The 22502-nt window shown below is 42.2% G+C and overlaps 1 protein-coding gene and 1 long non-coding RNA gene across 4 annotated transcripts in view; one reads left to right on the plus strand and one right to left on the minus strand.

Annotated features, from left to right (window-relative positions):
- Positions 1 to 577: 577 nt before the first annotated feature.
- The window catches only part of ASB5 (ankyrin repeat and SOCS box containing 5), a 57060-nt gene continuing 35135 nt past the window's right edge, over positions 578 to 22502 (minus strand). The window contains exons 2-9 of one of the 3 annotated variants that reach the window (XR_007151544.1): positions 13798 to 13877; positions 11512 to 11619; positions 10058 to 10208; positions 9761 to 9895; positions 7328 to 7519; positions 5919 to 6051; positions 1765 to 1809; positions 580 to 1508 (exon numbers count right to left, since the gene is read on the minus strand). Coding sequence is in view for 2 of the 3 variants with exons in the window: in XM_047855821.1 (XP_047711777.1) it covers positions 5924 to 6051; positions 7328 to 7519; positions 9761 to 9895; positions 10058 to 10208; positions 11512 to 11619; positions 13798 to 13877 (794 nt within the window). In the remaining variant the exon portion in view is untranslated. Of the gene's footprint in view, positions 1810 to 5873; positions 6052 to 7327; positions 7520 to 9760; positions 9896 to 10057; positions 10209 to 11511; positions 11620 to 13797; positions 13878 to 22502 lie in introns of those variants that run through there. The other 2 variants (XM_047855821.1, XM_047855822.1) reach the window with 2 other exon arrangements.
- Positions 18310 to 20163, plus strand: LOC125163703 (uncharacterized). Its single transcript, XR_007151545.1, has 3 exons — positions 18310 to 18432; positions 19255 to 19371; positions 20100 to 20163. It is a non-coding gene; the product is annotated as an uncharacterized LOC125163703 (long non-coding RNA).

The following is a 22502-nucleotide window of genomic DNA, read 5'->3' on the forward strand; positions in this document are numbered from 1 at the left end:
TGAGGCGATATTTTAAATTGTTTATGACAGGCATTGGAGGACCAGCTCTACTTTTTTATTAGTTATGTGACTTTGGGCAAGTTGTAAAATGTTTAAAAGGTGGAAATAAATAAGTTATACCCCACAGGGTTGTATTAATGATTAAATAAAGTTAAATATGCAAAGAGCCTAGAAGGGTGTGCAGTACATAGTAAGATCTCAGTAAGAATAAGTTGTTTCTAAGACAATCATGGAAATCTGTGGGATGGGGGGGATGGGGACAATTCCACACGGAATGACTAATGTGAACAAAAGTACAGATGATACAATCTGTGATATGTGAGGATTTTTAAGTTTATTTATTTATTTTGAGAGAGAAAGCACAGGGGAGGGCAGAGAGAGGGAGGGAAAGAGAGAATCCCAAGCAGGCTCCACACTGGCTCAAACACAGGGCTCAAACCCACAAACCATGAGATCATGACCTGAGCCAAAATCAAGAGTCCGTCGCTTAACCGACTGAGCCACCCAGGCGTCCCGATATGTGAGTTTTTTGTGAGTTTTGGGAAATAACAAACTCATTAAGGTTAGAGAAAGTGTTTAGGTTTTAGCATGAGTGCTAACCCAAGATTTAGGTGGTAACGGCTAAGGAGCTAGATTAGGGCTACAGATTGGGGCTTAATTAAGCAAAGTTTTGCTAAGGGTTAAAGCCTTCCCGTAATAAAGGTGCCAGTTGATAAGCAGATACATCTCTGTTTCAAACACGTTCTGTATTTAGCCCGTCTTTCTACCACAATGTGATTTCTCCTTTGCTGAAAGCTTTATTAAACTTTGCCAATAGGGGGAGCTAGAGGGAGGCCAGGAGGGAAAGGGAGGGGAAAAGGCGCTTGCTGTTTCCACATGAATTTGCAGGGGTGTTGCCGCAGCAACAAAGCATAACCTGGCAGGGGCAGGTGGTTGGATCTCCAACTTTCTTTGGCTCTCCTGGAGCAGATTTCATCTTAATGGTTCAGACGTTTACCAAGCCCTGAGAAGCGGCCCTCCTTAAAGAGTCCCGGATTTTACTCTGAGCTTCCGAAGCCTTGGCTCCAGCTGTGTACTCTCACCCTGCAAAAAGCCAGTCCATAGAAGTTTCCCTTCGAGTTCTCGGCTCTTACAGTCCGTACTTCTTAACTGTGTTCTCTAGCACGAGCAATTGCTTCCTGAATCGTCTATTTCTGTTAATTTGATGGCCCCATTTTAGTTTTTCAGTTTGCCGGCATCTGTTTAACCACTTCCTTAGATTAAGTTCTTGTTTAAATTGTGTAGTTACTTCCGTCTTCCCGACTGGATGCTGAGGGATCCGTTGCTTTATAGGTGGAGTGAGGTTTCCCTTTTCCACTAGTTGACCTGCTTCTTACTAAGGCATCAAGATCCAGGTCCAGTCAGCATGGCATCATCCGTAGAGTGCACACATGATGTTCCGTGGAACGTGAAGACACTTAGAAACCTTGGCTCATCTTCCGGCAGAAAGCACGAAAACGGATTTGACCCTATGGCAAGATCATGAGCGTGCACTATGGGTCCTGATAAATAAAAGCAAACTACTTTTGGTGGTTCTTGCAGACTGTGACAGAGGGGAAAGGTACTTTCCAGATGGGTAATGGCGTCACAGTTGCTAGGACTGTGGTGATTTATTCCAGTAAAGAGATGTCAAATGGGGGGGGGGGTGGCTATAATTGGAGTTACTGCCTGATGAAGTTTGCATTAATCCACAGTCATCCTGTAAGATCTACCAAAGTTTCGTACCAGCCAGATAGCCATCAAAGTCGGTGGTGGTTTTTGATGGATCGCCTGCCGAGAGAAAATTCAGAGAGCTTTACTTCACAAGGATGTTTTGCTGAACAAGGAGCAAACCGTTCTCAAACAGGGAGATTACTTGCAACTCAAAGGGGAGGAGTAATTTTGTAGCCAGTGCGTGCCCGTATACAGCAATGACAAGGTAGCGGGCGGAGCGTTCCAGGCAGAGGAACAGCAGGGGCAGAGGCAAGGAGGCAAGAGTACTTGAGGGAGAATCAAGTGTGCTTTCTGACTTTCCCACTGGAAGCTTTCTGGAGCTTCCCTGTAAAAGGCCCTTTGTGATCTGTCTCCTGACGCAAACCCTTGTTCCTCTGACACAGGAGTGTTCCGGGGGGCACACCCTGGCCAGTGAACACTCCCGCCGAAAAGTGGGTTTCACAGAATCTTTTGGAATTCAGATGCTACCCCAGAAAGAATGGGGAAGGAAGAAAAAAGACTGGCATTAACAGGCTCCATCTGAAGAGTGTAGCTGAGAGACTGAGAAAGCACTGAATTGAATGAGTTTACCCCAAAGTGGCCAGAGTTCACTGGGTGAAAGGGAAGCTCGCGATAAACGTGAAGTTCTACAAGAAGAATAAAGTTGGCTTTTATACGCCTGAATATGTGCTTTGTAAAATTTGTATCTGTAAGGTAAGCCTCTCAGACACCAAAAATGTTTTGAAAAATGTATCTGAGGGGTGCCTACATGGCTCAGTCGGTTAAGCGTCTGACTTTGGCTCAGGTCATGATCTCACAGTGCCTGAGTTTGAGCCCACATCACGCTCTGTACTGATAGCTCAGAGCCTGGAGCCTGCTGCAGCTTGTGTCTCCCTCACTCTCTCTCTCAAAAATAAATAAGCATTAAAAAAAATGTATCTGAATTTCAAAAGTTACTTATTAAAAGACTCCTTGAATTTGAGCATACTACTCAAAATGGGAAGATACCTATCATTTAAAAAAGGAGAAAACTGAGACCTCGAGAGCTGAAGTGAATTGTTTAAGAGCAGATGGAAGGGTAGTAACTCAATTTTTTTTCCTTTTTTTTATTAAAAAAAATTTTTTTAATGTGTATTTCAGAGACACAGCATGAGTGGGGGAGGGGCAGGGAGATAGGGAGACACAGAATCAGAAGCAGGTTCCAGGCTCTGAGCTGTCGGCACAGAGCCTGACGCGGGGCTCCAACTCAAAAACCGTGAGATCATGACCTGAGCTGAAGTCGGTTGCTCAGCCGACTGAGCCACCCAGGCTCCCCTTTTTTCCTTTTTTAAAAAAATGTTTATTTATTTATTTTGAGAAGAGGGAGCATGCATGAGTAGGGGAGAGAGAGAGAGAGAGAGAGAGAGAGAGAGAGAGAGAGAGAGAATGCTAAGCAGACTCTGCACTGTCAGCACAGAGCCGGATGTGGGGCTCAATCCCATGAACCGTTGAGATCATGACCTGAACCAAAATCAGGAGTCTGACACTTAACCAACTGAGCCACCCAGGTGCCCTACACCTGAATTTTCTGAATAAATTTCCTGCCACCAACACTGAAAAATCTGATAATGATTGTTTAGGTTTTTAAGAGAGAAGACAGGCCTTAAACTAATTATAAATGATAGTTAGAATAACAAAGTTGAAAAATTAGAGTAAAAAAGTGAAACTAATCCGGGAGAGAGAATAATTTATAAAGTTACTTTGTAAACAGATAGCCACAGTCACTTGGGTTCAAGACCATCACAGAGCAATGAACACAGTACATTCAGACCTTCTTTTCCAAAGGGGCCATGTTTCACATAGTGTCTCTGTTCACTTCTTCGGAAACATCAAATATACTTTGTGGCTAAAACAAGAGTAGAAATTAAATACCTTTTCCTACAAAATAAACGTTTCAGCAGTGCCTTACTACAGTGATTAATTTCATGGTACTTTAATCTCATGTCAAATAGTTTGGTGTTGCTTGGTCTTTGCCTTTGTGGGATTTTGTCCTTAGATCTTTGTGTGTGTGTGTGTGTGTGTGTGTGTGTGTGTGTGTGTGTGCGCGCACACAGTAAGATTTGGATTAGAAGGCCTTCAAAGTATCTGTTTCAGTCTGCACTACTCTCCTAATGCCCATAATACAGTGATTTGAAACTAATGTTGAAAAAAATTAGGGCAACTGAATCTTATTCTCCATTACCTTCAATTATAAAACCAAATACTAATTAGAACAGAAAAAAAAAGTGTTTTATTCCAGTGATAATAGTCACACTTTAACATATCAACAAACACATGATACAGTTAAATTAGAATACTTCTTCGATAAGACAGTCATACCCAAGCAAAGATAAAAGGTATCAGCATACTAAAATTTTAAAGTATCCGTTTTAATTTTAATATTGATGTGTACTTATTGGCACAAGCCCAGTGAAAAGGGACGAATTATATTACCTTACACCCTAAGCCTACATATGTCTAGCTCAGGGAAAATACTAGTCAACACCTGTTTTACTAAAAAAGCAGTCTGAATACCCAATTATATGTAATGAGGTTACTCTATAATTAAACAATTAAATGCACATTATTCATGAGGACATTATAAATTTGTTAGGCTGAGCTATTTAGTAGAATAGCCTCATTTAAAAGTCTCTAGGCACACAGAAGACATTTTTTTAACACACATGCTACAGCCTTATTTCTATTTTTGAAAATCTAAACACGACTTAACGATGTGATCTTAGTGACTTTGGGGTTACATTCAAGAATAGTTTATTTCCCATAGGTATCCAAAATTCAGCCAAGAACCGAGAAGAAAGGAAAAAATAGGCCCTGGGCTTATTATTAAAATAGTGGTCAAAATACTTTATCAAACTTTGATAAATTTATAAAACTCATCAAAACATTTTCTACATTACACTATAGTAAGTATCCTATCTTATTTCTCAGTCCACAATAGACTCAAACTTAGTCTAAATTACAAAGAAGACACAGTTTGTTTTATTATGCTTTATACCGCGCTAAAGTATGTTTAAGGCAGAAGAAAATAAACACAGTAATAACCTTGCCGAAGACACTACTTTGTAATGCTATATACCCTCTTGCTAACACGGTCTAAGCCTCAACCGTTGCTTTGCAGAAGAAGGATTGGAAACAGCACTAGTAGGGTGTATGTATAGGGTAAATTTTGTAAGGTGTCTAAGTTTGCTAAGTGGCGCAGCCTTTTTCTTTTCTTTGCACACCCCACAATCGAAGGAGATTTTATCTTCTGTTTTCCACAGCCTTGGACTGCCCTGATTCCTGAAGCATGGCCCAGGAAGGGCCTCTTTCGCAACTGGGTATGAAGTTCATGGTCTTCAGTCTGCAGGTACCACCAGCTAGTGACAGTTTCTGGATGGAAGAAGGCTGGAGTGCTTCGTACAAAAGCACTGTAGAGAGGCCTTATGAGGCTACCCTGGAGAAGGAGGAAGTCTTAAAATAGTCTTAGCAAAGGTGTAAGGTTCCAACCATCCCAGGAAGAGATGGAAGGAGCCATAACCTTAGTCCAACCCGTTTCTGGAATGGGGACATTTAAGGTGGCAAAGTGACTAGTGAGATCTTTGCAGGGAGGGGGCAGTTTATCTTTTCTTGATGAACTGATGATTATAATGACAAGCGCACATTCGACGCGGTGGGTTTCGTGAATGAGAGCCATCTTTATTTCAAAAAGGGTAGTAGTTCTTTTCTAAACCATACTTGTATTTTGCATTAATATAAAAAATCCACAGAGATCACCAATTACAGCAGGTAAATTTAAAAGTTAATGCATTATTGGCAGAATGGAGGCCTTTTAAAGTACGTAGTTTCAGTAAGAGTTCACATTTTTTTTTCATAAAAAGAAACATTGAAATGAAAATTTCTTTTTTTCTACATCAAAAAGGGTACATGGGAATAGCTAATAATGTATAGATATTTTAAATATGCTATAGTCCAAAAAAAAAAAAAAACCAGTAAAAATGCATAAAACAGTAGTACTCACTAGTACACTTAAAATTTAAATTGACATTTCACTTCTTCCCCAGGGCCTCACAATCCCTTATATACTGTGTTTAGCATATTTTACTATGAAATATACACTATGCAGATGAGACAGAAATGTTTTGATTTCGCAAGTATTTAGCATTACTTCCCTGACTTATCGGTACTGTAAGAAATTCTGCAACAACGTTGGCAGCTGGAGCTGGGGGATGAGGTGCAATCTCGGCCTCCCTATGTAGTTTCTGATACAGAGTCGGCAAAGTTGGCAAAGGCTGCTTGGAGTAGCTACAAAAGACAGGAAGGCATTTGTTAATTAAAATCCAAATGGATTTTTATATGTTGTAAGATGCACAGAACAAACCATAAGCTTCAGTGCTTTGAGGTAAATTAAATAGGGTAGTGCGACCACTATGCTAGAGACATTTACATAAGCATTTCAGTGGCTTTTGTTTATAAGCTCTTATTGTAACTGTGGTATATTCCATATGGGTTCTTTAAAACATTATAATCCTGAGGCTTATGAAATTGTTATTGCATGTAAAGCCTCAGAAATAAATTCTGCTTTTTGAAGAACATATAAATCAAAAGACCCAATAATGTTGGGCACTAAAGGGGGAAAGTTTTAAGTTGTATCTTTTTCTCAAATTAGGTCTACTAGTTAAACCAAAACAAATTTTATTATAGTGTCTGAGCCACGCTTAAGAAATTCTGTTTTAAAATACCAAAAGTCTTGGGGAACCTGGGTGGCTCAGTCAGTTAGTTAAGCATCTGACTGTGGCTCAGGACATGATCTCACAGCTCACGGGTTTGAGCCCCGTGTCGGGCTCTGTGCTCACAGCTCAGAGCCTGGAGCCTGTTTCAGATTCTGTGTCTCCCCCTCTCTCTCTCTCTCTCTCTGCCTCTCCCCTGCTCACATTCTATCTCTCTCTTTCTCTCAAAAAATAACCATTAAAAATTTTTTTGAATAACAAAAGTCTTAGGTATGAAAGTATTTCCTGATTCTGTTTCTATAACATTATAGAAGCCATGTGCCCTTAGAAAAGGGGGCATGTTTCTAAATATTTATCAGCAGATATTAAACAGAATTACATATTGCATATTGTCAAACAAACTGAATACATTTAACTTAACCCAACATATACAGACTTTAGGTAAGATAAAAAAAAGAAAATTGAGATCATTGTGCTATCTTCTTTACAGATAGAACCTAAGTTAAAAAATCATCTTCAAAAAAATATTTTAAATGTTATGCCAGTATCATTTTACATGTCAACAAAAAGTCTTTACTTTGCATTGATTTCAGGCAAATGTATTTTTGTGGGTTTTTTTTTTCTTTTTTGGTTGTTTTTTCTTTTATTTTTAGAGAGAGAGCACCAGCTGGGGGTGGGGGCAGAGGGAGAAAGAGAACGTTAACCAGGCTGCACCTTCAGCACAGAGCCCGATGCAGGGCTCTATCCCAAGACCCTGGGATCATGGCCTGAGCTGAAATCCAGAGTCAGAGGATCCACATACTGGGCCACCCAGGCGCCCTGTGTTTTGAAGTGCCCACAAGTATTCCTACCTTCATGTTGAAGCAACAATCTTTCCACCAAACTGCTGGAAGTCGCTACATCTACAGGTCGAAGAAGCTCTGTATTTTTAGCATTGATATCCGCTCCAAATTCCAGCAGTAAGTTTACAACTTCCGTACTGGACTGCTGGGCAGCTGCATGCAGTGGGGTGTCCCAGTATTTGCCTTTTTGTACATCGGCACCTACGTGTAAATAAGGGATGATGAGAAATCTAAACAAAAACCCTTAGACCAGTCACTTACCTCGATGCACGCAGAAAAGGGTGATGCCAAATGGACCTCACCTCTGTCTGTAATGAGTTATTCCGCCCCCCCTTACACACACACACTTCAAATGTACACATTAAAACTTGACACACATAGATGGAGAGTGCACGTTGTTATGTTCTCTAATATTTTTCCCTATGCTTGAAAGAGCCCATAATACAAAATATTTTTAAATGCTTTAAAGCCCCCAAAGTAATCATATTAACTGGTATTACAAATAGAGCATGATGAGGCCCACTCATACCTGTTTTCATCATGATTGAGATTCCTCAGGATTATTCAAGAGTTTATTGCTCATATTCTTTTCATTTATTTTAAGGCAATAGAGCTCTTCGTGTTTCCTGGAAAACTCATGAATCTAGACGTGTGAGCTGTTCGGGGAAAATGTGCACGGACTTTCCTGTCTCCTCTCTCTCATACAATGTAAGTCAATAAATATACAAAGGCATTGACCCTCTTAAGTAGAAAGACACATTGTATTTCCATGTGCAAAGTAAATTTTTTAAAAATCTTACATTAAAAAAAAAAACACCACCCTACCTATTAAATTAGTTATTGCTTTAGTTATTTTATCTGAGTACGAGTCATGGCACATGGTGATCATTCAATACATATGCAATGAATCAATACTGTGTAATACTGGAAAGAGCAATCTCATTTCCCAGTACCTAAGTGGTGATGACACCAAGAAATATCTATCGGTAAAAATGTGTAAGTCCTTTTCAACTCTGCTTTCTGATACTATCAATAAAGCTGACGATGTTTACGAGAAGCAGTACATTTTAAGTGTCCCTTTAGGCCTTCCTGCTACCTTCACATTTCAATAAATGTAATTGTTTTCATATTCTTTCATCAAATACACAATGTTTAGTGAAAGAATGACAGTCCGTAACAAAATCTCCATGGAGAAAGCATAAACTCTATTGGTTATGTTAGTTTTATGGGAGGACAGAGCCTGATAATAACAATCAGTCCACAATTACCAACAGCATTCTCTTTCTTACCCAATATAAAATGTCTGGTGGAAATAATATTCCTAGCAAAGTAAAAGAAAAGAAAAGAGAAGAAAAAAGGCAACAAAGAAGAAACTCTTCTAGTTCTATAAATTCGTGGGCGATCACAGCCAGAAAATAATAGTGTGTCAACGGTTATTAGCATAAGTCATATTTAAGACTTAACAGATATGACGGGAGTGAACTAACGAAGTAGAAACTGCCTGCAAGAAGCTTATAATTTAGCTGAGATATTATGAGCGTATCAGAGGCCAAATGATGGCAGAAACAGTAAAAAGCACGGAAATCCTTTTACTCATTTTATGTGTATTTTCAGCACCTACCACGTGGGAGGCGCTGCGGTAGGGAAAGGAGATGATGGGGAAGAAGACATAATCCACATCCTCAAAAGCTCCTGTTCCTGGGGTGCCTGGGTGGCTCAGTTAGTTAAGCATCTGACTTCAGCTCAGGTCATGATCTCACAGTCTGCGAGTTCGAGCCCTGCGTCGGGCTCTGTGCTGACAGCTCAGAGCCTGGAGCCTGTTTCCGATTCTGTGTCTCCCTCTCTCTGACCCTCCCCCGTTCATGCTCTGTCTCTGTCTCAAAAACAAACGAACATTAAGAAAAAAATTTTTTTAAAAAAAAGCTCCTGTTCCTATAGGGGGAGACACCATTATGGTCTCAAAAGATTAGGACAAGTTTTCGGGAGGCTAACACTGAACGCTGAGGCATAGGTTTGTTTCAAGTTAGAAGAAAAGGCCGTTAAGTCTTTGTAGGTAAATGGGACAGGACAAAGTCGGGGTGAGCACATGAGCTCTTATGATTGGTAGAAGACAAGGTAGCTAAGCAGTTACTACCCCTCAAATTCCTTGTGATGGATTTATTCATGAAGAAATACATATTTGGCAACACTATATCAACCTTGAGGTTTTACGCTGTATGATCTTTACAAGGGGGACTTGAGGACTTGTGAGATAAAGCTTGTGAATTATCAAGAATGCAATTCCTTTTTTTATGGGTTATGTACTTACATGCAACAATGCTTAGAATAAGAACATTTTTAGCAGGGAGATATCTTTACACAGTTTATTCAGAGACATAAATAAGGATCTGAATCATTGCTTACGTGTACGGACAGAACGAGAGAGGTTTTAAAGAAAATTACCAGCATAAAGAAGCTTCCGGATGCAGTGGAACTGCTGTGACATACAAGCTACGTACAGAGGAGTTCCCAGATGAGGAATGTCTTGGTCAACATCTATGCCCCAGGATATCAGTATCTCTAGGCACTCGTGATGGCCTGCCAACACAAAGTAGAGAGGAGCTTACTCTCGACACTGCCCACCTCCATGCGCCTCACCTCATGCTGTTCCCTGCAGTTACTCATTGAAAGCAAAATGCAGCACTCCACGTTGCTAAAGGGACTTCCTCCCCTTGTCACCTAATCCCATAACTAAGTCACCTTTGCTGGCGGCCTCATGTGTGGGAGAAGGAAGACAGGACTCCAGCTGGGGTTTGGCACCGTATTCCAGAAGAAGTTCTGTACAGCTGGCACTGCCTTGTGAGCACGCATTGAATAATGGAGTCACGCCATCTATCGTGATTGCGTTTACCTAAACCAAGCCAGAGTTCAGCAACGAGAGTCATAGAGCGGTACGAGATTAAACGCTAGGCATTTCAAACAGTTCTACGACCCAACGGAAATCACTGGGATAATGTGTGCAGTAAATATGAGAGAGGATATTTAGCTCATACGCATCAACAAGCAAAGCTTTTTTTTTTATGTATTTTTTTTCAATATATGAAATTTATTGTCAAATTGGTTTCCGTACAACACCCAGTGCTCATCCCAAAAGGTGCCCTCCTCAATACCCATCACCCACCCTCCCCTCCCTCCCACCCCCCATCAACCCTCAGTTTGTTCTCAGTTTTTAAGAGTCTCTTATGCTTTGGCTCTCTCCCACTCTAACCTCTTTTTTTTTTTTCCTTCCCCTCCCCCATGGGTTTCTGTTAAGTTTCTCAGGATCCACATAAGAGTGAAACCATATGGTATCTGTCTTTCTCTGTATGGCTTATTTCACTTAGCATCACACTCTCCAGTTCCATCCATGTTGCTCCAAAGGGCCATATTTGATTCTTTCTCATTGCCACGTAGTACTCCATTGTGTATGTAAACCACAATTTCTTTATCCATTCATCAGTTGATGGACGTTTAGGTTCCTTCCATAATTTGGCTATTGTTGAGAGTGCTGCTATAAACATTGGGGTACAAGTGCCCCTATGCATAGTACTCCTGTATCCCTTGGGTAAATTCCTACCAGTGCTACTGCTGGGTCCTAGGGTAGGTCTATTTTTAATTTTTTGAGGAACCTCCACACTGTTTTCCAGAGTGGCTGCACCAATTAAGCAAAGCTTTTAAAAGTCAAGAGAGAAACAGAAATATGATGTGGTAGATGAGTCAGTCACAAGAGTGGCCATGCAGCTAGTAAAAGTCATGGAAATCAACACATGCTCAAGAGTCAAACAAAAATGAATTCAACGGTCAGGTGCCTTTCAACTAGGAAAAAAGTCCAGAAATGTGATGGTGACAAACGTTGTGGTGAGGTCACCTTGCTGGTGGTAAATCAGAGAAATGGGAAATTGTGTTTCTGAGAATTTATCTAAAGAAAAACATCCTGGGGCGCCTGGGTGGCTCAGTCAGTTAAGTGTCCGACTTCGACCCAGGTCAGCATGCTACCCGTTTTTGCAATGACTAGAAATCCTTCTTGGAGCTCACTGAGAACACTGAAGCAAAGTGATTTCTTATTATTCTGCAATTTTTGAAAACTACTAAGGAAAGAAACGCCACATGAGAACTTTGTGCGATTGTCTTAGTCAGTAGATGTGAAGTGATTAATGGTTTTAACCGGTACCTACATTAGCTCCAGCCTCCAGCAGAGTTCTGGCACATGCCACATGGTCTCCAAGGCAGGCTTCGTGCAGCGGGGTGATGTGGTCTATGGTAACTGCATTTACGTTGTAACCCTAAATACGACATGGATGATTTTGAAAGGTGAGCAAGAAAGTATATGAAATCATCTTTATAAAGGTCATTAGCGAGTGATACAAAAGACCAAAGACTCAGGGAGGCAGGTATAAGTTCAGCAGGAAAGGCCAGTTCAGACACCATAGAGGCAGTCCGTTGTCAAAACTCGTCAATACTGTAACACCACCACCGTATCTAAACCCTGTAGCAGCTAAATTGTTTTGTTTAGTAGATTCTGAATATTTTCATAAAATTCCGCCTCCTTAACTTTCTGTGGTCTTTATGAATTGGTTTGATTACTATTATTGTTTTCTTTTTTACTTTGTAGAAGTGGAGACTGTTGGTAGGCCGGGTCACTTGTTTCGATTTGGGGCTGTGAAATTACAGGTTAGCCCAGACTGGGGGGAAAATACTCTAAACTGTAGTGAGCCATGTTGTGAACTTTTGTCACTGGATAGGAGTGACTAGGTTCCATTCTTGTGGTTGAGAGCTCTGATCATCAAGTCAGTCACACTTGGGCTTGAAGCCTTGCTCCAGAATGCAGTAATTATTTTAATTTGGGTGAGTACCTTAACCTCTAAGTTTTAGGGTCATCATGAGGATTAAACAGCATCACGTATGTAAAGCAATTATTGTTACAGGGCCCCGCACATGGCAAGAGTTCCATCTTATTTTATTATCCAATCAAAACCAAGTACACACTTTAAAAATCAAATCAAAACCAACAAAACACTTTATTCCAGTTAAACTAATGATGTCGGACTAAACTAATTAAATATTAGGACATGAGATTCTGTGCTTTCCTGCTATTTTTGGTAACTCACTGTCTATTGACCATCATACTAAACACTGTAAGAGGAAGATTTTCGTGGCCAAACCCCCATAGCATGACGCACTGCCATGGCCTGGAATACCGGGATGAATCTTAAAATGAAGGCAAGAAAAGATTCACCCCCAATCTTTGTCACTAGCAGGTGGCAACTTTTTAGATCCCTTAGGTTATCTTTTCACAGATTTCGAATTGTCTAGCCAGCAGTCAGACTTGAAGGAGCCAATTCCTAACCGCCACCCGCCGGGGTGACCAGGTGGCCAAGCGTCTGCAGAGCTCTGGATTCTGTTTCCCATCGGGCTCTGGGGGCAGCCTCGGACTCTTCCTGGCTGGCGTGTGGGTGTATGAGATACATGTCGAAAAATATCGTGAGGCTGCTCTCCTCTCAAAGAACTGCGTGAGGGTTTCTGTAGGTGGCTGGGGGGACCGAGTGGGTTATGTTTAGAAAATTACTGACTTTTCTGAGGGTGCGTGTTTTTTTCCCCCCATCAAGTGATGAGCAAACAAAATGGTCACTCTGTTATCACAGGACAGCCCTACAGGAGCAGCTTGTCCTGCATGTTCCCTTTATAGATGAAGAAGGGAAGGTCAGGAAGGTTGTGATCCACTTCAAGAACCCGCCTGGCATGCAGGTGCCCTGAGTCCCAGGGCCATGTCCTGGAACCCGGGCATCACTGCCTTTCCTTCCCACACGGCCACCCGAGAGCATCCCTTTCTCCCGGATACCAGGAAGCACCAGGACAATGACTTCCAGATCTGGGTGTGCTTCTGAATCACATCGTTCAATTTTAACAACGCACAGGCTAAGCCAGAGTGCTCTGTGTTTCTGTAAGGAATCTATGCTTTTCATTTCTCCTCTGGTGAGGCTGAGGAGTGGGCAGGGAGAGAAGTGATCACTCTGTAGCATTCATGGGTAATTCGCCATCACAGAGGACAGATTAATGTAAAAAAGCTTGTTTGGGCATCTGCTCTGATTACCCCTTTTTGGATATTTTGTGACCAAACTTTCTCTGCAATTAGCTGCACACATTGTATAGAGTAAAGCATAGTTGAAGTGCTAAATGAATAATACATACGTCCAGTGACTTCTTGCTGAAATATGTTGCAGTGAGCAAGTATACTGTATGAGAAACTCGGTATATTAAGATATAGGATTATACCAAAATATTTATAAAGAAATCTCAAAGCTAAATGCAAAGTAGAGAGCTGACTGATAAGGAGTTAAAACAAAAAAAGACTGGTAGCATTTATTAAGCAGCTTTATTCTTTTTTCTTTGATTACTTTTGAAAGTTAATGTTCTACGGTCATGGGACAGGGGTATATTTCCAGCCGTAGCTAATACGTCACCTGGGATAGCAGTGTTCGCAGAGCAAGAAGACGACCTTGACTTGCTGCTTCATGTAGTGGTGACCGGTCTGCCCAGGAACCTGTTGGAAAAGAAGACGAGATCTGTGAGTAGAAGTGAACCCTGACAGACACACTCAGTTCCTGGAAATACACACTCCCAGAGTCTGTGTTCAACAAGGTGACTGAGACACCTGACCATATACCAGGAAGTCTGATTCTTGTCTAAAAGATCCAGCCTGGCAGTTTCAGAATGCCAAGGGCTATAAAGCATGTTCTGGAACTGACCAATCCCAGAACTACTGTACCTTTTGAACTGTCTTCCAAAGAAGGGGAGGATTAAGTTCCCTTAGATATGCCCCAAAAGTACCTGTTTCATGGTTTCTCAGAACTCCAAAAAACTTTTTTTTTTTTAATGTTTGTGTATTTTTGAGAAAGAGAAACAGAGTGCAAACAGGAGGGGAAGAGAGAGAGAAAGACAGAGAGGGAGACACAGAATCCAAAGCAGGCTCCAGGCTCTGAGCTGTCAGCACAGAGCCCGATGTGGGGCTTGAACTCACCAGCCGTGAGATTGTGACCTGAGCCAAAGCTGGACGCTTAACAGACTGAGCCACCCGGGTGCCCCGCCCCCAAAAATCTTTTTTGGGCACTTTTAGGAAGGCTAGCAGCAGGAGCACCCCACCTCTCTACTTTCTACGCCCGCCCTGCCATGCCCCCCTCTCTCTGCACCCCCAGACTGTCCTCTCCTTACAGTTTGCCCTGAGGTGTAAAGGGGCTATGCCAGGTTGCCAAGGACAATGAGTAGCTGACCCCTACGTCCTGCGCCCTCAAACAAGCCCGGTGGGCCCTCGAAAGGGGTGTCGCGGGTTGGGAGGAGCAGACTATCATTGATGTTTGAAATGGTACCGATAATGCCAAGGGCTCCCTCAGGGGTCGCTGATTCTCCACATACCAATGGTCGGCAACCCCTCCAACCCTACATCCTGAAGAAAAAGGCACTGACCCACCTTGTCCCCCAAGTTCCCCCTTCTTACATGCCTATGCGCCCCTCCCATTAGAAAATCAGTGCCCTCCCGTGTGGAAATCCCCATGTCCTTCTCTCCCCCAGAGCCATCTGGCATCCAACCACCCCTCTCTCTCCCACCCTTGTGGTCCACCCAGGTAGTTTTATATGATACCGGCTTGGTGCCCGGTGATTTTCTTGTAATTTAAACAGGATCAGCATGGTTGATTCTATTTAATCTACACGAGAGATCACCCGTGGAGGTGTTTCAGTGATTAAACATGCAGACCGTGCCAATCAGGAAAACATTCCTTTAAGGGGTCTCATTGCTGATAAGCTGAAGCACTGCTAGCTAGAGGGAGAGCCTTCTTGACGTAATGGGATTATGTTCGCTAGTATCTGTCTTCTTGTCTACTCCCTCTTCCTCCTTTCGAGGATCCCCAGGACGCAATAAACAAAAATAATGTTTAAAAACCCTGCTGATCAGTCCTGGTACAATTTAAATAAAGTCACTTAGCTGTTAGAAACAGACATTTTATGAAAAGCATGTCTGAAGCTTTCTGAATAGGTCAGGAAATTAGGGGAAACACGGTAAGGTGTAGTACTTTAGAAACACGTCATTGCTCCTATGATTTCATACCTTTGAAGAAGTCTCACATGGACCCAGGCTTCCTCAATTATGGTCTCACAGAAAAACTCTGCCAGAACACCGTAAGGGAGGCCCAAACGATTTCACCGAATAAAATGTGGGCCACATATCACAGGATTCGTGAAATGACCGAGTGAACGTGGTAGAGAGGGCAGAAGGCAACTGCCCATCATCAGTCTTTTTTACATCCGGTGATATTATGGGATGTTGTGGAAGACACAAACCCCGAGGGCGAGGGGGCACAGCTTCTCTTCCCGTTACCCCTGATGTACCAGTAACGGTAATGGTGGCCGATGCCCAGCCTGCGCCGCGTGGGACATGCAGTGGGACATGGGACACCTGTGCCAGCACCGTGTGCATGATCCCCCTTCCTCCTCACACTCGCCGAGGCGTAGAGAAATATTAGTTCTAGTTTTTAAATTTTTCCTTTTAATTATTTATTTTTGAGAGAGAGAGAGAGAGCAAGTGGGGAAGGGGCAGAGAGAGACGGACAGCGAGAATCCCAAGCAGGCTCTGCGCTGACAGTGCAGAGCCTTACACAAGGCTCGATCTCATGAACGCCGAGATCATGACCTGAGCCGAAGCCAAGAGTCAGACGCTTAACTGAATGAGCCACCCACGCACCCCTATTAGTTCTACTTTAAAGCTGAGAAATGAGAGCCAAGAGAAACATCACTTAAAGAGAGCTACATAATCTAACTGGAGTTGGTTATGACACTGCTCTGTTCTCCCTTTCCAGCCAGCATTATTTCTTGCTTATTCAGAAGATTAGCAAGCCAGACATCCAATTCTTTGAGCTGTCAACTGAAAGAAGATTTACCGTTATTAGCTTTTGGGCATTCTTTCTTTCCCGTGTGCAACACTCCTATTATATATTAAAAGTAGGATTGAAATGCACAGCAATAAATATTTGTTGATAGGACAATATTTGGCGACAAAGCAATCATTTCTAAGAAGTTAGAACGTTATGTTCTCGCTAAACAAAGTGCAAAGTCGCCATCGTAAATAATATTATTTGGGGGAACAGCTATGTTTTGAGTTTCAGCTTCTGAGGTGAAACCTGATGCTTTAAAAATCATACACGTCAGAGCAGCTGGGTGGCTCAGTCCGTTAAGCATCCGACTCTTGATTTCAGCTCACGTCATGATCTCATGGTTCATTAGATCGAGCCCTGTATCGGGCTCTGTGCTGGCAATGAGAAGCCTGCTTGGGATTCCCTCTCTCCCTCGCCCTCTGCCGCTCCCCTGCTCAAAATAAATAAACTTTAAAAATAAAAATAAAAGTCATACACGTTTGTTTTATCATTAAAGTAAACTTGACTGCTGAGTGAAACTCTGGAGAACTTAAGAACACGTATCAATTTCATTGTGAAGATTTAAATAAGGAAATTACAACAACTTTTCAAAGAGATCACATATGTGAAATCACTAAGTTCAGCTTGCTCAGAAGAGCAGTAGTAAATTAATAAAGTTTTAAGTAATCCTTGCTTAAATATATAAATTTAAACAATCATTTATAGTATTTATGATGATTGTAATGATCATGTTTTCTCTCCTGTATATTGGCTCAATAAATTCGTTACCTTAATTTACCTCTAAAAGATATATGCTGAATTACATGATGCCGATTCATTATTGCTGCCTATTCTTTCATTGTCACTAGCTAAATGGCAATTAACCAGATGTTGAGATTGGGAAAAGTTTAGAGAAATAGCCTTTTGGGTTCATTTTGGGCTCATTTCTATCTAGTATATTTATGAAGACCTTTAAGGGGCAGCAAAGCGAACAATATTTGTAGCTGACGGCAATCTGATATCCCCCTTTTGCAAACTAATGTGTTTGCCCATCAAAATCGTTGTATTATACTTCTGAACAATTTCAGCATTGCTTGTTGGTGTTCATGAAAGAAGGCGGTGGGAGGAAGAAAGGAGAAGGATCATTTAGAAAACAGGCAACAGAAGAAACAAAGAAATGGAAGTATTTGAAGGTACCGACCTGTACCCCAACCACCACTTGTCCCCCAGACCGTCACACAGCTTTCTGTGGCACCTTCAATTTCTTTTTCACCAAGACTTAGGTCTATTATGGTGGGGAGAGAAAAAGCTGAGCCAGGTTTTCCCTATGTGTCTTTGGTACTGTTTCTATTTACATGACCTCCAAAGGCATGACAAGGGAGTGAAAGGTAATCTACAAGGCAGCGTGGTGGGAGGTCAGTTACAAAACCACTGGAGATATGCTGGATGAGGAATCTCTTGGCCCATCAGGCAGAGATCAAGCATGGGCCCCCTGCTGTCTGCCATTATTCCTACAAGAACTGGGTTGGGGATGGGGCAGTGGGTGGAAGGTTGGGGGAGGGGCGGGGAGCAGGAGAATTAAATGAGACACAGATAAAGCTAGAGCACAGAAGCTCAGGAGGAAAGAGACGGAGGGGCCAGGCAGGCCACGATTCGCATCCCAGTTTAGGACAGTGGCTTCCATGAAGTCATCTAACTTTTCCAAGATTCGGTTTCCACCAAAAATGGGACAAGCACCAGCAACAGTCAGACAGGGTTGAGAGGGGGACTGGGAATGAGCAAGTACAGAGTCTGCTCTATAAGTAATAACCTGGTGGTCTTTGCTAAACAAACTGGTAAATAGGGGGGCTTCTAGTAGGAATTTTAGGGAAAAATAATTGTTTTCCAAAACTGGAGAAACTCGAACCATAAACAGCAGCATTAAAATAATTTTCAGTGCTATCAGTTTAATAAACTAAAGCAACTGAATGATTTATAAATGTATTTAAGCCAACAAACAACACCTCGTGCTACGTTTTTTTGAAGTGTAGGTATGTCCATCTACCGAAGGAATGACCTATAGCACGTGCATGGGACTCGAGGCACCTTGTTTGTTTGAACTCTGCTTGCTTAACTCCCAAGCAACCCCACCTCATTCCCGGTAATGCTGGAGAAGAATCTCTGAAATGAATCCATAACGTGTGAGAATCACAGGTACTAGATCAAATTCCGGTTCCTGTTTTGACCTAAGCCTCCACCCCTCCGTATTTCCTGCCTTCACAATCTGATATTCGGCAACTGCAAATTTCCATTCAGCTGTGTTGCATATAAAATATCGTCCCTTTCAACATGGACATGCTTTACATTAGAACGATTGACACACTTTCTCTCAAAACCAAGCAAAATTACACATAGCTTCATATACAACAGTTCAGGAACTTTACAATCTTGTCAGACTTTAACTGGGTAGCTAAGATTTTTTTAAGTGTCCACTTTAACTCTTGAGGAGGAATTAGTGTGAAAATTAGTTTTACAAAACGCCTGTAACTTTCGCCAGGCTGATCGGGTGCCTTCTGTGAAGGCCGCGCTGTGCCACACGGAGGTAACTTGACTATATTTAGAAACAACACCAGTCCCCAGACATCTGGTATATAATTTACAGGGAGAGAGCCTACCCTGTTCTGTAAACATCGCATGGCTAGAGCAAAAACATTCTCTTTCTTAGATAAATACGGTTTGGTAAGAGTGTATACCGTACCTAAATCGCCATCTCCCCATGGCACTTCAAGCCAGCCACTGTTGAGGTAAATCCGACTCATATCTTTCTTTTATCAACATAAAAACAAAACAAAACTTGCTTGTCGTTTGCTAGCTCTGTTCGGCCATCTTAAGGACCTCTAAGCTCCTTGTAACATGACCTTTCACCACCCAAAACGAAACGGCTTTTAAAATCGGATTTATTTTTCAAAACTGCCTTTTCTTACCGATCATTCCTCTTTGACAAATTGCTTATCCTACCTAATTTTTTCTTTACAGTGTGTGCCTTGCAATAAACTCCAAGCATTACAATGAGAGCTCTACCCATAGCGATGATGACACCAATCTGCTTCTTAAAGAGTCTGTGCCTGGCTCTCCTTAGTCCCACGTGCGGAAGTAAGACGTAGCCTCATTCCAGAGCTAACCTCGCACTGGCAGTGGTGCAGAGGGCTCTCTGTGTTTGGGTCACTCCCACTTTGCTCAGTTGGTCTCAAAATAGGAAAGTCAGGACACTTATCTCAAACAGGAAATTATAAGGACAGATGGGAAGCAATGACATCTTCCTATATGAATCGGTACCAAATGTTAATGCAATTTACAACTCCCTTTGCTATAAAGCATTAAATCAACTATCTTCTTCAAAATGGCAGTGGATTTACCATGAAGCCAGTGCAAACTTAAGTTCAGGACCCCTCCATTGCACAGACACTTTCTAAGAGTCTGTAATTTTGTATTATTTTGTTTAAAGAAGATCCCAAAATGCAGATAAGCTTCAGGCTCAACATCTGGCCCATCCCTCCTCACGGGTTTACAAAATAATTAAAAAATCACCAGGCGTTTACTGACCTTGATGGTGTACTTTTCTGTTTAACCACATAAATAGAGCTACATAAACCCATGAGAACACGCCTGACAAGGAGGGAAGCATTACGCTGTTAAAACCAGTCCCTCCCAAGCTTGAGACTGTCCTCTTTTTCCATCACTGTTGCCTCTCTGAAAGTTTCCTCAGAAAAATCTCGTCCAGATCTGAAAACCACCAGCCACAGCTGTGCCTTGGAAACTTTAGGTCTAAGTGGTGAATTGCATGGGTATGCAACTTACTCTAATTGGTTTCTTGTTCACAGTCTAGGATCCCGTCATTATCTCCTAAGAAGACAGTGTCTGGTCCCGAACAGAAAAAGACAACAGGTAAATGAAAAAAGTGCTGGGGTTGAGCTCAAATTAAAAAAAAAAAAAAAGACTTGGGGTGCCTGGGTGGATCAGTCTGTTAAGCATCTGACTTCAGCTCAGGTCATGATCTCGTGGTTTGTGGGTTCGAGCCCCGCGTCGGACTCTGTGCTGACAGCTCAGAGCCTGGGGACTGCTTCAGATTCTGTGTCTGCCTCTCTCTCTGCCCCTCCACTGCCCCTCATGCTCTGTCTCTCTCTCAAAAAATAAGTAACATTAAAAAAAAAAGACTGGATTTCTAACAAAGTGAAGGCAGAGATTTCACTATGATATCCACGAATATCCAAAATCAAGAGAGAAAGAGACTGTAAGGCCTTGCTCAGGTAACAGTGCTGCTCTTGGAAGAGACTATCTAGTCATTCCAATTACTTGTCACTGGTCACTGGGGCTGTGGGCAGAGCACGCTGGACATCTTCAGGTGGATCTGAGTTCAAATTCTGGCACAGATCCTACTTGTGAACTTGGTAGTAATTAACCTCTTGAACGTCAGTTTTCTCAACCATAATGGGAAGGATAAATCTCTATACATCACAGGGTTGGAGTCACTGTGAACTACTTAGCATAGTAGCAAACACATTTGAAATCTGTCAAAAACAATCCAAATTCCCTTTTCAACAATTATTTCCAAATATCCGCCCCGTGAGCTTTTTGCGACCTGTTTTAAACAGGAGGGTAGAACAACTTAACTTACTTAAGGTTATGAAGCTTTAGCTCCTCTTACTTAGATATCTGTAGGGGGCTATAAATAGATAGAGAATGGTCAAAATTTAGGGACAATTATCTCCCAAGCCTCTTCCCTGGGCTTCCCAAAAATTTTTGTGCCAATTCTGAAATTTACTCCTGGATGTTCACCTAGGTCAATCATCTCGATACATTTCTAAAACTAAACTTGTCACCTTTCTCTCAAAACCAGTTATTTCTTTTTGCTTCTGTATGGTTTTAAACAATACTGTCTCCCCATCACCTGGCCCTAATAATATGGCCTTAAACGTAAGCACAACCATTTTCAAGGAAACTTCATACATGGTCACTGTTTCAGATGCTCCTCTGCAAAGAGGGAGTTAGTTATTATTGGCTCAGTACTTCTTTTTTTGTGAATTTTCTTCAACCCAAGTGGACTCCTAGCATCTGCCTACACTCGCTCTTAGGGGGAATCTCTTCTAGTCCCATCAGTATAAATATTATTTGCGTGTTGATGAGCCCAAATTTGCATCTCCAGACCAGCTCTCGCCTCTAAATTCCAGACTTAAATTTCCAGCTGGCTCTTCCAACTTCTCCACTTGGGTATTTAAGTGGGCAATTCCACTTCACATGGAAAACTGAACTCGTGCCAGACTCCTCCTAGATCTCCTATCCACTTCCTGACAATGCCACTCATCCAGGTGCTGTGAGGCCAGAAGCTTCCGTGTAATCCTTCGTTTCTATTCCTGACATCCCACAGGCAGATACCAGTAAGTCTCCCGCCTCTTGCCTTCCAGTGTAATCCAGACTTTGGCTGTTATAACCCTCACTGCTGCTGCTCCACTACCGGCCACGATTTCCCTCACCTGATGTGCCGCAAAAGCCTGCTGACTGGTCTGTGTGCTTCTACTTGTGACCTTCCAATAGTCTGTTGTAACCACAGGAGCCAAAATGATTCTTCTTAAGTCACGGAGAATCCAGTGGCTTCCTTTCTTGCCCAAAGTAACATCTGATGTCGTCGTTGTGAGCCACCAGTGTCCCCAGGCTCCTCTCTGATCTCAGGTTCTACCTCCGACCCCTTCCATCGGCCACACTGGCCTCACTGTTTTTCCTCAAGCACACCTCATGGACTTCTGTTCACTCTGCCTGCCATGCCTCTTTGTGAAATTTGCACATGGTTTTCTTTGTGACCTGTGTTCTGCCCTGGCACGTCACCTTCTGAGAGAGCCCTTCCTTGGCCATCTTCTAAGAAGTCCTCCCTGTCCTGTTCTTCATTCTGTCTCTCTACCCTGCTTTATTTTTCTTCTTATAATTGCCGCTAGTATATAAGATCTTGGAAAGCAGGACTTGATGTATTTTATTCATTGCCATGCCCCCCAATACTTAGCCCATTAATAATGTTCGTTGATGAATAAATGTTCAAAATTACATGATGCTCTAGAGCTTGGGGGCCCTGACTCCTAAATTCATTGGTTCTTCCATTGCCCCAAGCCACTCCCCCCCCCATCAATGAGTCCTAAGAGTATTTCCTTAAGCAATAATCTTGCCCTTCACATTCACCCACTATTTGTTCATTTATTAAATGTTTATGGTGCTCTTCTAAGCAATTTTCACCCTTC

This window comes from Prionailurus viverrinus, chromosome B1 (assembly GCF_022837055.1).
Source record: "Prionailurus viverrinus isolate Anna chromosome B1, UM_Priviv_1.0, whole genome shotgun sequence".
Classification (NCBI taxonomy): Eukaryota; Metazoa; Chordata; class Mammalia; order Carnivora; family Felidae; genus Prionailurus; species Prionailurus viverrinus.